Source organism: Sinocyclocheilus rhinocerous, unplaced genomic scaffold (assembly GCF_001515625.1).
Source record: "Sinocyclocheilus rhinocerous isolate Xijiao unplaced genomic scaffold, SAMN03320098_v1.1 scaffold491, whole genome shotgun sequence".
In the NCBI taxonomy this organism is placed as follows: domain Eukaryota; kingdom Metazoa; phylum Chordata; class Actinopteri; order Cypriniformes; family Cyprinidae; genus Sinocyclocheilus; species Sinocyclocheilus rhinocerous.
In genome coordinates this window covers 199,905-213,390 of record NW_015625034.1, presented here as the reverse complement: position 1 = coordinate 213,390, position 13,486 = coordinate 199,905, and the positions used below count along the sequence as shown (strand labels likewise).

General features: G+C 44.6%; 1 protein-coding gene across 1 annotated transcript; it reads right to left on the bottom strand.

The window, feature by feature from the left end:
* Positions 1 to 10,608: 10,608 nt before the first annotated feature.
* Positions 10,609 to 13,279, bottom strand: LOC107749122 (CKLF-like MARVEL transmembrane domain-containing protein 8). Its single transcript, XM_016564212.1, has 4 exons — positions 13,118 to 13,279; positions 11,179 to 11,352; positions 10,943 to 11,062; positions 10,609 to 10,695 (listed from the first exon to the last, which is right to left on the bottom strand). The coding sequence occupies exons 1-4, from the start codon at positions 13,277 to 13,279 to the stop codon at positions 10,609 to 10,611; spliced, it is 543 nt and encodes a 180-aa protein (XP_016419698.1).
* Between the last annotated feature and the right edge of the window lie 207 nt (positions 13,280 to 13,486).

Genomic DNA, 13,486 nt, shown 5'->3' with positions numbered 1-13,486 from the left:
TTCCCACTGCCGCAGCAGTGCCCGCTCCCGCAGGAGCCCGTATCTCTAATTCCTACTCATCTCTACTTCCCACTGCCACAGCAGTTCCCACTCCCGCGGGAGCCTGTATCTCTACTTCCTATTCCTTTCTACTTCCCACTGCCGCAGCAGTGCCCGCTCCCGCAGAAGCCTATATCTTTACTTCCAACTGCCGCAGCAGTGCTCGCTTCCGCAGAAGCCATTTTCTCTTTTCTGGTACCACTGCAATGATTCTACTCTAAGCGGCGTCCAGCACCCCACCAACCATAAGTTCTGTAAGTTTTGGGCGGTTAGCAACGCCCTACTTTGGCTGCTGTCCCACGCTAATTGCATCTTTTGGGGGTAATGCTCTGGGACTGGGCTACATGCCAAGCTCAGACCCCTCTCCCCGAGGGGGAGTACCCAGTAACCCTTTGAAGTGTTACGGACAGCACGCCAAATATGCATAACCTTTACTCTGTTTATTATATGTAAGTGTGAACTCGTGAAATTATATTTTATTAAAGGGGTCATATGATGCGATTTCAATTTTTCCTTTCTCTTTGAAGTGTTACAAGCTCTTGGTGCATAAAGAAGCTCTGTTTTTTCAGACCGATGAGCTTTGTAAAAATCGACGCGTTTCAGAAAGGCGGGGCATAGAGGAGAAACAATAATGTACAGTATGTGGAAAATAATGTGTTTTTTGACCTTACCGCATAAACACATTTCATTACAGCAAATACACAAAATAATGTTCTTTTTAGCAACATCATATGACCCCTTTAACAAAGTTTGGAAGGAGCACGTTCAGATAATTAACCCGGCCAATTCATCATCAGCAATTACACAATCTATCCTATCAGCTCAAGAGAGAACTTCTATAAATAGCCCAAGCCATCTTACCTTCATTCTCTCTACAATATTTCAGCATGCCTCCACCACCCCGACTCCCCACCATTGGCCCGTTCCTACCCCAGCACGGAGGGGGAGCGCTCTGGGTCCGGGCTAAATGCCGAGCTCGGACCCCTCTCCCCGGACAGGGGGAGTACCCCGGGTTCGGGAGGAATTACCGAGCTCTGAGCCCTCTCCCCGGACAGCACGCCAAATATGAATAAACTTTACTCTATTTATTATATGTAAGTGTGAACTTGTGAATGAGGGGCACTCTTTTAAAGTGGTGCAACCTTCTGGACGTTCATTTAACTTCTACCCGACCCACGATGGAAGTGAACGTCACTAGGTTACGTATGTAACCCTAGTTCCACGAGGGAATGAGACGCTGCGTCACAAAACGCTTTAGGAACGCTCCTGTGTTCCCATGCTCTGAAACACGTGTGTAATCCTTCCGAGGGAATCCCGGGTGACGTCACCGGTGGGGATGACGTAGGGACAAGGAAGTATAAAAGCACATGCGGTGGAGACAGCGGCTGCTTCTGGATTGAGAAGGACGCGCTCGCAGGGATGCAGGAAGTATGGCTACGCGAGAAGTCAGAGAGAACCAGAGGGGACATTGTGAGGTCTCTCGAGACGCAAACAAGTCCATCTGGGCTCGACCAAATTTCTTCCAAATCTGCTCCACTACCTCGGTGTGGAGTTTCCATTCCCTGGGCCTCAGCCCATGTCTTGACAGAATGTCTGCTCCCTGATTGAGGTGCCCAGGGATGTACACTGCCCTCAGGGAGAGCAGTTTCCCCTGGGTCCACAGAAGGATCTGGTGCGCCAGCCTGTACAGGGGGCGCGAGCACAGACACCCTGGCGGTTAATGTAAGAGACCACTAATGTGTTGTCTGTGTGAACAAGCACATGATGGCCTCTCAGGTCTGGGAGAAAATGTTTCACTGCTTGAAATACTGCCAGCATCTCCAGGCAGTTGATGTGCCACATGAGATGGGGACCTTCCCACAGACCTTGGGCGGAGCGGCCACTCATGACCGCTCCCCAGCCCGTGAGGGAGGCGTCCATCATTAGAGTTACGCGACGACATGGAGCCCATGGTTTCTTCCACATGTCTAAGGCATGTAAGCAACGCCGCATGACCTTGATCATGCGAAACAGGTTGCCCCTCGGGGAAAACCCTTTGGTCCTGAGCCACCACTGCAAGGGTCAGCAGGCCAAAAGGAATCACGTTGGACGCAGCTACATCAGACCCAACAGTTTCTGGAACTACTTCACAGTGAGTGACTGGCCTTATTTCACTCTCTTGACTGTCATGAGGATCGACTTACCCCAACTCTTTCATGTGAGCGAGAACGACATCTCGATGCCGAACCGCTATCTGCTCTGATTGAGCTAGTATCAACCAATCGTCGATGTAATTCAGTATGCGGATGCCCTGCAGTCGCAAAGGAGCCAGAGCAGCATCCACACACTTCGTGAAAGTGCGGGGTAAGAGTCCTAGACCGAACGGAAGAACCCGATATTGGTATGCTTTGCCCCCGAAAGCAAACCTCAGGAACTTCCTGTGATGAGGAAGGATGGATATATGGAAGTAAGCATCTTTCAGATCTATAGTCACAAACCAGTCCTCGGACCTGATTTGAGAAATGACTAGCTTGATCATAAGCATTTTGAACTTGAGTCTCATGACTGAGCGGTTCAACAATCAAAGATCTAGAATTGGACGCAACCCCCCATCCTTCTTGGGAACGATGAAGTAACGGCTGTAGAACCCGGACTCTGTGTCGAGAGGAGGGACCACCTCGATGGCCTCCTTCCTCAAGAGTGTGTCTACTTCTTGTTCCATTACCAGAGCCTGCTCGGGGCCCACCAGAGTGGGAAACACCCCGTTGAATAGAGGCGGACGCGACCCGAACTGAATCTTGTACCCTCTTTCTACAGTGTGCAGGACCCATTGGGACACATTTGGCAGAAGCGTCCACGCTGCCAGATAATGTACTAAGGGAACCAGTCTCTCGAGACTGGCCTCTGGTGTATTTAGAGCTGCTAGCTTCGGTGCCCTGAAGCGGAGTACCGGCAGGAGACGGCCGATCTAGCAGCTCTAGAGACCTCCTTGGAGGTAGCGAGCCTCTCAGGACCTCAACATTTCTGAGTGTAGCTGAGAGATACACTCGCTGGAGATTGCTGTGCCCTGAAGCACCGGGGGTGGCAGGGGTAACCGAACGATCTCCTGAGGGCACTGAAGAGAGACGGGCACCGTATACTGAGGTGTGTACCGCTGCAGAAGCTTCCACGCTGCAAGATGATGTAATAAGGGAACCTCAGTCTCTCGAGACTGGCCTCTGGTGTATTTAGAGCTGCTAGTTCGGTGCCCTGAAGCGGAGGACCGGCAGGAAATGGCCGATCTAGCTGCTCTAGGGACCTCCTTGGAGGTAGTGAGCCTCTCAGGACTGCTACGTTTCCGGGGCGGAAGCTGAGAGATTCACTCGCTGGAGATCGCTGTGCCCTGAAGCACCGGGGGTGGCAGGGGTAACGGAACGATCTCCTGAGGGTACTGAGGAGAGACGAGCACCGTATACTGAGGTGTGTATCGCTCTTCCCCAGAGGCGTCTGCCCTCAGATGCCCTGACACCTTTATGTCAGGATCTCTTGGCCGAAGCCTTCTTATTGAAAACGACGGTCCTCAGACCAGTCATCTCCTTAGACGACTTCGACCTGGAGTGCCGCCCCCCCTCCTGCCTTTCTCTTTGAGGAGGGGTGCGAGTGGCAACGCTCCGTTTTTAGACTTGTCGATGTGAGGAGCTGGTACACGGCTGAGAGCGGCAAGGGAGAAAACGCTGAAACGCCGCCGCTTGTTTCTTAGCCTCCTGGAACCTGTCGACGACTGTGTTTACAGTGTCGCTGAACAGGCCAGAAGGCGATAACGGGGCATCCAGGAGAAAGACCCTGTCCTTATCATTGATCTGAGACAGGGTCAGCCACAAATGTCTCTCTGTGGCCACCAGGGCTGCCATAGACCGCCCAATAGCTCTGGCGGTCTCCTTGGTGGCTCGGAGTGACAAATCTGTGGCTCTACACAGTTCAGCGATATCATCGTTTTTTATATCTTCTCCCTCATCCATCTCTTTCAGCAGGTCAGCCTGGTATGCCTGCAACACTGCCATAGTGTGCAAGCAACCTGCAGCCTGACCCGCCACTGTGTACGCCTTACCCACCAAAGCCGAAAAAGTCCTAAGTGGCTTGGTGGGTAATACCGGGGCCTTAAGGGAAGATGCACCGCCAGGAGAAAAATAGCCCGCAAGCGTATCCTCAACCCAGGGAATCTTTCCATAACCGCACTCATTCAGCCCTAACACATTAGAATAGTGAGACACATATGGACTGAAGAGGCAGGCCGAGTATGGCTTATTCCACGATCTAGACACCTCAGTGTGCAGATTGGGAAAAAATGACAGACCCCGGCACAGAGGCAGAGACTTCGAGAGCAGGAAGCATTCATCGAGCTTGCTTTTTGGACGCTCCTGATGCTTGTCACCACCTCCAACAGCTCCTCAAACAAGACAGACTCTGGTGGCAAGTCCACAGACTCGTCTCGTTCGGCGCACGTGTCACCTCCCTCCTCAGAGGAAGACAACACGAGCGTCAAGCCCTCTCCCGGGGTGGAAGAAACTGTTTCAGAATGTGCTTCCATCCCCTGGGATTGAGCGCTAGATCTGGCAGGCGAAGAAGAAGAAAAGGACATGCCCATCTCCATTCTTTCTGTCAGATCCATCTGCGAGCCCCACGATTTAAGGCGCCGCTCTGCCTCGGCAGAGGCGTGACCCGAACTACGGGGAACGCGGGCGAGATCACCCTCCTCAAAGAGTGCTCTCCGGGAGCAGAGCGTCCGCATCGAGAGGCGAACGCAATGCGGACAGTCAGCTCCCTCGAGTGCTGACCGAGTGTGCTCCGCTCCCAAACAAGCAACGCACAAACTGCGTGTATCCCCACCCATGGTGAAACGAGGGCAGGGAGGGACACATAGCCTGAAATGCTGCTTGTCAGACTCAACATTCTTGCCAGACTTTGCCATGATATGTTTTTGACATACAACAATAAATAAGACGTAACACACATAGAGCGCTTACTGAAAAACAGAAGCTGCTCTAGTTTTCATAGTCTAGTCATAGTCTTGCCTTGCCTGTTTTCCTGGTTCCTGATTCTTGCCACGTATCTTGGATTAACCCTTTGTCTTGCTGTTTCGGACTGTGTTTGCACCTCGCCTGGACTATTGCTCGTGTTATTGGAATACCCCTCTTGTCAAGCCCTCTGGATACTGTTCGCCGATCGAAGACCCACGCTAGCCCTAGGAATATTCTTTGTCCTGCCTGTGATATACCTGTGTTATCTGACCCTTGCCTGTTTATTGACCACGCCTTTGTAAATAAAGCCTTGCACTTGGATCCGCACGTCTCACGTCTCGTTCGCCCCGTAACAGTTAATCCAAGGTTTGTTGTTTGGGAATATTCTGACATTTTTGTTTGAACCACAGACTCTGCACAAAAATTAATGTAACTGGTAATTGTGTCATTCAACAGCTCAAGATCTTTACAGCAATTAAAATAATTAAAAAACACATCCCAGTCGGTGGTCTCAAAATAGTCTCTAAGGTTTTCCACTGAGTCCTTGGTCCATGACTGAACCTGTTGGATGACAGGTTTAGGGTGCTTTCACACCTGGCCTGTTGTTTCGGAACCTTGCGCGTTTCCTCCCTTAGCTCGGTTCGTTTGGGCACATGTGAACACGGCAATTGCGCCCGGATCAGCGCCAAAACAATCGGTCCGAGATCACGCACCAAGAATAAAAAGCAACATTGTAATAATTTTAATCCCTGTTTCGGAACAAAGCAATCGATCTACAGGTGTGAAAGCACCCTTAGTCCTTTTTTAACATCTGTCTGTATTTTGAAAGATGGATGACAAATGGTCTGAGCGACCTAATGGTGGATGCGACCTTGATACATAAGTACAGTCCACATTACCAAAACACTTGTCCAGAATTTTATTCAGTCTCGTTAAATACAAGACAAGTTAAATAAAGACAAGTTAAATACTGCTCCAAAGTCAGCAAAACGCAGATATTTCACAGTTGTTCAAATCTCCAAGGAGAAACACTGGATCATAATCTCAGTTGCGCAGTGCCATATTATAACTGGCAGCAATGCCCTCTGCGGCAAGTGTGAAGTTTGGCCCAGGTACATAGACGAGGATAACAGTAACTTGTCGGAACTCTCTAGGCAAGTAATATGGTCTAAATGAAACAGACAATAATGCGTGATCAGTTGAACAGTGGGTCCCATGTACCGTAATATATGTTGCCCAGCGGTCGTTGACAAACATACATAGTCCTCCTCCGATAGTTTTAGATGATTTCTGGCTGTCGAGGTCCAGTCGAATTAACGAATATTCTCTTGTAATGTATGTAATCTCGATCATATTTCATTAATGCTGAAAGTTCAGGCAATTTGTTCTTGAGTGAAGGAGCATTAGTTAGAGTTATTGTGGGCAGAGGAAAGTGACTGCTGCGTCGTTTAAGACGATTCCGAATTCCCCCTCTAGAACCTCTTTTTTTCTTTTTTCTTTTCCTCTGCATTGTTTGTGGGGAATAAATGATTTTGAGGGGAACAACACAGAGAGAACTCAAGCTGCGTCGAAACGCTATGGGAATGCATTCAGTGTGACCACGCTCTGAATCACGTGTGTTATCAGTCCAACGGAGTGGCGAGACGTCACGGGCAGGGTGAAGTAAGCGACCAGGAAGCTTAAAAGCATGTGCGGTGGAGACAGCGGCAGATTCTGTCATTCAGTAAGCACTGTCTGTGTGTACATCCTATTTATTGTTGTCTGTCTTTGCAAAGTGAAAGTAGTAGAGCATGGCATCTAAAAGTGGCGACAAGCAGCGTTTCAATCTGTGTGTTACTCCCTGCCCTCGTTTCATCACGGGTCGGGATACACACAGTTTGTGTGTTGTTTGTTTGGGAGTGGAGCACGCTCAGTCAGCTCTCGAAGGGGCTGACTGCCCGCATTGCGAGCGGCTCTCGCTGTGGACGCATCACTCCCGGAGGGCTCTTTTTTTGATGAGGGAGCCCTCACTAGCGTTCCTTTTGGCTCAGGCCCCGCTGCTGCAGAGGCAGAGCAGTGGCTGCAGTCGTGGGGATCGCAAATGTATCTGGTGGAGGGAATGGAGACGGGCCAGTCCCTTTTTTTCTTCCTCCCCCACCAGATCTAACTCTCTCTCCCAGGGATTGGAAGCATGTTCTGCGGTTTAAAGAACTGCGTTGGACCGCTGATTTGTCTCTCCGCGCCACCAAAGAGACTGCCAGAGCCTTCAGCAGCCATGGTGGCCGCGGAGAGGCATTTATGGTTGACCATGTCTGATATTAAGAAAGACAGGGTCTTCCTCCTGGACACCCCGCTTGTGCCTTCTGGCCTGTTCGGCGACACTGTCAACTCGATCGTTGACAGGTTTCAGGAGGCCACCTTGAAGGTCTACGTGGCGGCCATAGCTGCTTACCACGCCACTCTTGGTGGTCAGTCTTTGTGGAGACACTAATTACACATTTCCTCTGTGAGCACTAGATGCATATGTCCACAGAGCTGCCCTGTGAAGGAAGTCGGACCAGCTTTTTGTTTGCTGTGGTTCTTCTAAGAGGGGTCTCCCTGTTACTAAGCAGACCCTCAGCAGGTGGATTGTGGATGCCATTTCTCTTTCCTACGAGTCCTCTGATCTTCCCTCCCCCTTAGGGGTCAAGGCTCACTCTACTAGGGGCATGGGGGCCTCCAAGGCCTTCCTGTCGTGGGTCCCCATGCTCGACATCTGTAACACTGCAGGCTGGTCCATGCCGCTCACTTTCATGAGGTTTTACAACCTCAATGTGCGTGCCACTCCGGGCTTCTCTGTTCTCTCGCCTTAGCTCTTCTCTTCCACTCTAGGCAGGGATTTGCAAGTCTGGTGGCTTGGACATTCTCATTCCCATAGCGTTTCGACGCAGCTCGAGTTCCTGAAGAGGATCGTCCCTAGGTTACATGTGTAACCATGATTCCCAGAGGGAACGAGATGCTGTATCTCATTGCCATACTTCCAGCATCCCTGCGAGTGCTTCCTTCTTTTACCAGAAGCTGCCGCTATCTCCACCGCATGTGCTTTTAAGCTTCCTGGTCGATACGTCACCCTGCCCATGATGTCTCGCCACTCTGTTGGACTGATTACATATGTGATTCAGAGTGTGGTCACGCTGAATGTGTTCCCATAGCATTTCGATGCAGCGTCTCGTTCCCTCTGGGAACAATGGTTACACACGTAACCTAGGGACGTTTCATGTTATATCGGAGACTCAGTAACTCATCGCAGCTGTAAATCATCAGTCCGTCGTTTCTCAAACTTCCCAACTCCACTACAGCTTTGAGTGCAACCCAGTCAACACATGAGATCATGCGATGATCACAGTGACATCACACGATCCTCATACAGTGATCCTCACGGTGTGAGTAGTATATGAAATCATTGTGAGTTCAAACGATCCTCATACTGTGATCCTCACGGTTTGAGTAGTATATGAAATCATTGTGAGTTCAAACGATCCTCATACTGTGATCCTCATGGTTTGAGTAGTATATGAAATCATTGTGAGTTTCACATTTTGAGCAGGTTGAGAGAAAGCAGTTCAAATATTAGTCACCGGGGATAAGATCATCTACATCTTGGTTAAGATTACTAAAAGTTTCGCACCTACAGCACACATTACATCGTGAGCTTATGGTGACATCATTGTGAGATCAAATTGTTGACTGGGAAGAATACAATTGACAGCGCATTTTAAACTCCAAATCCAAACCAAGATAAATTTAAAAAGCATATTTCAGAAAGTCTATAGATTAAATAGCATAAAAAACAACTTTAAAACAAACAAACTCAAACAGACACAAGCACACCAGTGTCTGGGTCAGCACTTGCACATGCACCCCAACCAACCAATTGGTAGATATGAGTCCCTCAGTTGTCCTCATTGTGAAAAGATGTATCTCAAAATCATACAGTCATTGTTGGAAAGGGTTCAAATACAGAAAAATGCTGGAAAACCAAAGAATTAGTGGGACCTGAAGGATTTTTCCTGAAGAACAGCAGACAGGACAAACAAGGGACTCATGAACAACTATCACTAAACCAAAAACACAGCTGTGGATCATTCAGGTAACAACACAGTATTAAGAATCAAGTGTATGTAAACTTCTGAACGGGGTCATTTTTATAAATTCAACTATTATTTTCTCTTTTGGACTATATGTAAACATCTTTTATGTGAAATATCTTATTCAGGTCAGTACTAAATAAACAATAACATGCATTTTGTATGATCCCTCTTATTTTGGTAAAATAATTTTGCAGATCATGCAAGATGTATGTAAACTTTTGACTTCAACTGTATATATGTCTTTTAGTTATTTTTACAATTATGCCTGTTAAAATGTATTGTATGAGCTTCTGTTAATTGCACTGTTCATTGTATTGCTGTATCGTACCACTCGTCATAAATCATGTAACAGCGAATGTTTTTACTTAGGCCTACATATACCATATTTTCTGCCAGAAAATATGGTGTATGTAGGCCTATGTAAAACATTCATTGTTTCTGGAATGTAAATTGTTAAACAGATTATCCGTGTTTTTAATTCAACAGTTTCTAATTCGACAGTACTTTTCTGTTATTTAAGACATTTTTATTATTCTTTTTTTTCTTTACAGTGCAGGAAAAGGACCTTAATAAAACTCACCTGACTAACTTTCTAGTAATCCTGAAGACCTTGATTAGCGTATGTGTGTGGTTATGGTTAGAGCTAATCTCTGCAGGAAAGTGGATCTCGAGGGTCAGATTTGAGAACCCGCAACCCCTGCTCTATGCTAATAGGGCAGAGTCCATCACTGGTTGTGGGAGGGGCTTACAAACATCACAACATCACAAAAGACAGCACTCTTTTCGAGATACTGTTTATGATTTATGGGGAATATAAAAAAGGAGTAGGTGAATTTTTACCGTTATGGGGTGGTTGTGTATACAAATACCAATTCACGAGTTCACCCTTACATATAATCTGATTGAGCAAATAGTAAGCGTAATTTTGGCGTGCTGTCCTGTGGGAGGGCTACGAGCCCAGAATATAGCCCGAACCCAGAGAACTCCCCATATCTCTAGTATGGGATGAGAATAGATTAAGAGTGAGGAGTTGGGGTGGAGGAAGGATGCCGAAAAACTGTCGTAGAATAGAGGTAAGTAAAACATCATGTAAAAGTGAATTTTACATAATAGTTCCCCTTTTATTCAAACGAGGATAAAAGACAAAATCCTAAAACGTCCCATCAAACTGAATCTACTGAGTATTCTGAATATAACTCTGAATATAAATCATTACAGTAGGCTTACCATAATGATACAGCATTGCCTTAAACAAAGAGCGTTATGTTCTGCCTCAATAATTAATTTCTTATGAAAAATAAAATGAGAAATATTATGTAGTGTACAGTTCAAGTTTTACTTATAGGAATGATGCTACATATATTTTTAGCATTTCAACCACAGCAAAATTATCTTTTTATGTGATTCTTTCAATTTGCAGAAATGATCCCCCAGGGATAATAAAAACAAGCAGACAAGTAAACAAACTAACTAAAAACATTTGCTTATGTCTCTTCACTTTTTGATCTCCAGGATTTGAAATTCACAACTGTATTTCCTGCATAAGACACCATAGCCAGTGATGCAAATATCTGAAAAGGAAGAGAACAGGAATTTATCGTTCAAATTATTATAGGCTACCGCTACAAGTTATTTTTGTAATTGCAAGACACACACATACAAAATGCAGTACAGTAATGTCTGTTTACTTAATGTCAACTCATTATTTCAGTCCAGGAAAATAATCAGCTGTGGAAGGAAATACATTGCTTCCAGGTGCTAGGCTATAAGAAAACAAGAGTATATTGCTAAACTAATCAGGGAAGTTGCTTTTCATACCGTTGATGCCACCCAGCTGATGAAGTAGTAGCGCCCTCTAATGGCCACATTCAAAGATATGGCACAAATCACAGCTGCTGTCAGGTACAATACAGAGGCGCTGCCATTAAAGCATATTCCCTGTGAATTAACAAGCATTTAGTTTAATGAAAGTTTGGTGAGAAAGATTTTTTGGACATTCATTTGTGTAGTTTAATTTAGATAAGTTTAACTAATATTTATTCAAATCTACTCACCAAAATTGTCCATGGGATCTGGGGAATCCTGGTGTGGGCCATAGTCAGGTATATGAGGAAGAGAATGACAGTAAGCACCCAATAAAACACTGACACAAACATTACCCATCCCATTGCAGGAATATGGAGGTACTCCGTCCCACCAATCAGAGTCCACACCAGAAGCCCAAACACCTGAGGTTGAAGATGGAGCACAGACACTCAACAGACTGAAACAGCACTCTTTAAACACATTGAAACTGATCTAAAAACAGCCATAAGAAAGCAGATAACGGGCATCACATGAGATAGCATTTCTGTAGCTCAAATAGTACAGTAGGCCTATGACACTAGCAAAGCCATTGTTGTTTGAATCCTACAGGAAATGCATGAACTGATAAAACATCTGCCAAATGCTTGAATGCAATCACCAACTCATATTTTAGGACCCGAAAAAAAAACTTTAGAATTGAGCTGTAAAAACACATTTTGTCAAACAAAGTAAAAACAATGACAATTATGTTCTCTAGCAGCAGCAGAACTGGGCCTAGCCACCAGACTTCCCACCCTCCCTTCCTGTTATAAACAGCAAAGAATTTCTCAATGTGTTCTTGATATTACAGGAAAACTTATTTTGGGTTTGGAAGACAGAGCTGGCTATAGATTAGACCAGGAAAGGGAATGCTTAGATTTGACTCAGAGCATGTGGTGGAAGGAAGAAGAACAATACAAGCTGAAAGGAAGAGTTTGTTTCCCAATTGTTTTGGTTGATCCTCTTCCTCTCTTTCCTTAGTGAGTAATTATCTTCATGAACAACAAAAATTCTTAAATTTTGTTGTTCCTATTCACCATATACTGTATGGTTGCAAGCTATTCCTTCTGAAAAAGAAGTGTGATTGTATTGAATGTACCCTTGCAGTGTACTTCCAATTTAAAAAAGTATATATAAAAAAAAACTGTTTAGTATCAATGAAATATAAGGTCACTTAAGTGTACTTAAAGAGAGTAAACTTTCATGATTATGTTTCTGAACTCACTTCAAAAAAGTGCATTTTGTAAATAATGTTAAATTAAAAGGTTTACAGTATATTTTAAATCATGTTTTAATATTTTTTTCTCATGCTTTAAGTACACTTATTCTGTGTGTTGTGTTGACTAACATACTAAAGCATGTGTTATCTAATATTACTATTACAATATTAAGTCAATATTTTACTTCCTATATAGCTTCCTTATTGCAAATGTGTAAATTACAAATATATTCAAATACATAACGTTTCAATAGAGATTAATTAATGATAGCCTAACTGAAGTATATTTTAGCTACCATAAATGCTTGTTTATACAGTCAGCAGTAGGCCTGCATTTTAACCATATTTCAAAGGCCAAAAAAATAAAATAATAATAATAAAATTACATTAGGCACTCTTAACTTTTAACTGCATTTAAACTACTACACAAATTTTATATAAACTATTTTACAATTTCATTAAATTGTAAATAGCATGCAATTACGCCTCCTAACATTATTTAATTCACACTTAAATACATTCTTTTAAATTAGACCTATATTGTTTCCGTAATAAGTAGGCTACTATTTTTTAAATTAGTTAAAGTGTACTACTTTTTTTGCAGCTGATAAACAGTGCAGATTAAATAAAATAAAATTAATAATAATAAAAAAAAATGAACTGAAATAAAAGATTTCAAAAAACTGTTTCACTTTCGCTATATCAAGAGATACATCATTGCATCCTCCTCTGGGAAATGGAAAGTGGAAAACTGTGCAAAAAGTGTCCTTTTCTAAGTAGAGATACCTCCAGCAATCTAGATTAGTTTTCTTTCAATCTACTTCATAACCAATGCTTTATCTTGTGACTTAAAAGTAGGCTAATACTTAGGCTTTCTAAATAGTGGGCTAAGTTTAGATTCACTATTCAGCTATCTCAGCTATACTTACGATTTCTCCAGCCATAAACACGCCAGAAGCAGAGCGAATAAAGTTCCCATCATAAGCCAACTTGGAGTGTGACAAGCCTAAACTCTCTATAGTTGAGCTCTTACTGGTTCTGTCAGTAATGGTGCTGGTGCTGTCGGTGCGGGACTCGGAGTCGATCTCCATTCTAACAGAATTACAAAAACTCCCGGAATAAACCAAGAAGTGATCCCTGCTCCTAACGTAAAGGAAACCTACTATGGTGAAGGCGTAGCCCATAAAAGGGATGTCCGTTTCGTGAAAGAATCGTACTTTTTGAAACGGATCTTTTTAATGAATTTGCTGAACCGGTTCACAATCATAATAGGCCTAATAATCGGACTGCTGCGGTTC

Coding starts and splice junctions, on each gene's coding strand:
- LOC107749122 (XM_016564212.1), bottom strand. CDS start 13,279: ATGGAGATCGACTCCGAGTCCCGCACCGACAGCACCAGCACCATTACT. Junction 11,063..11,178: donor AGATCCCATGGACAATTTTG/GTGAGTAGATTT, acceptor GTTAATTCACAG/GGAATATGCTTTAATGGCAG. Junction 10,696..10,942: donor TCAGCTGGGTGGCATCAACG/GTATGAAAAGCA, acceptor CTTCCTTTTCAG/ATATTTGCATCACTGGCTAT.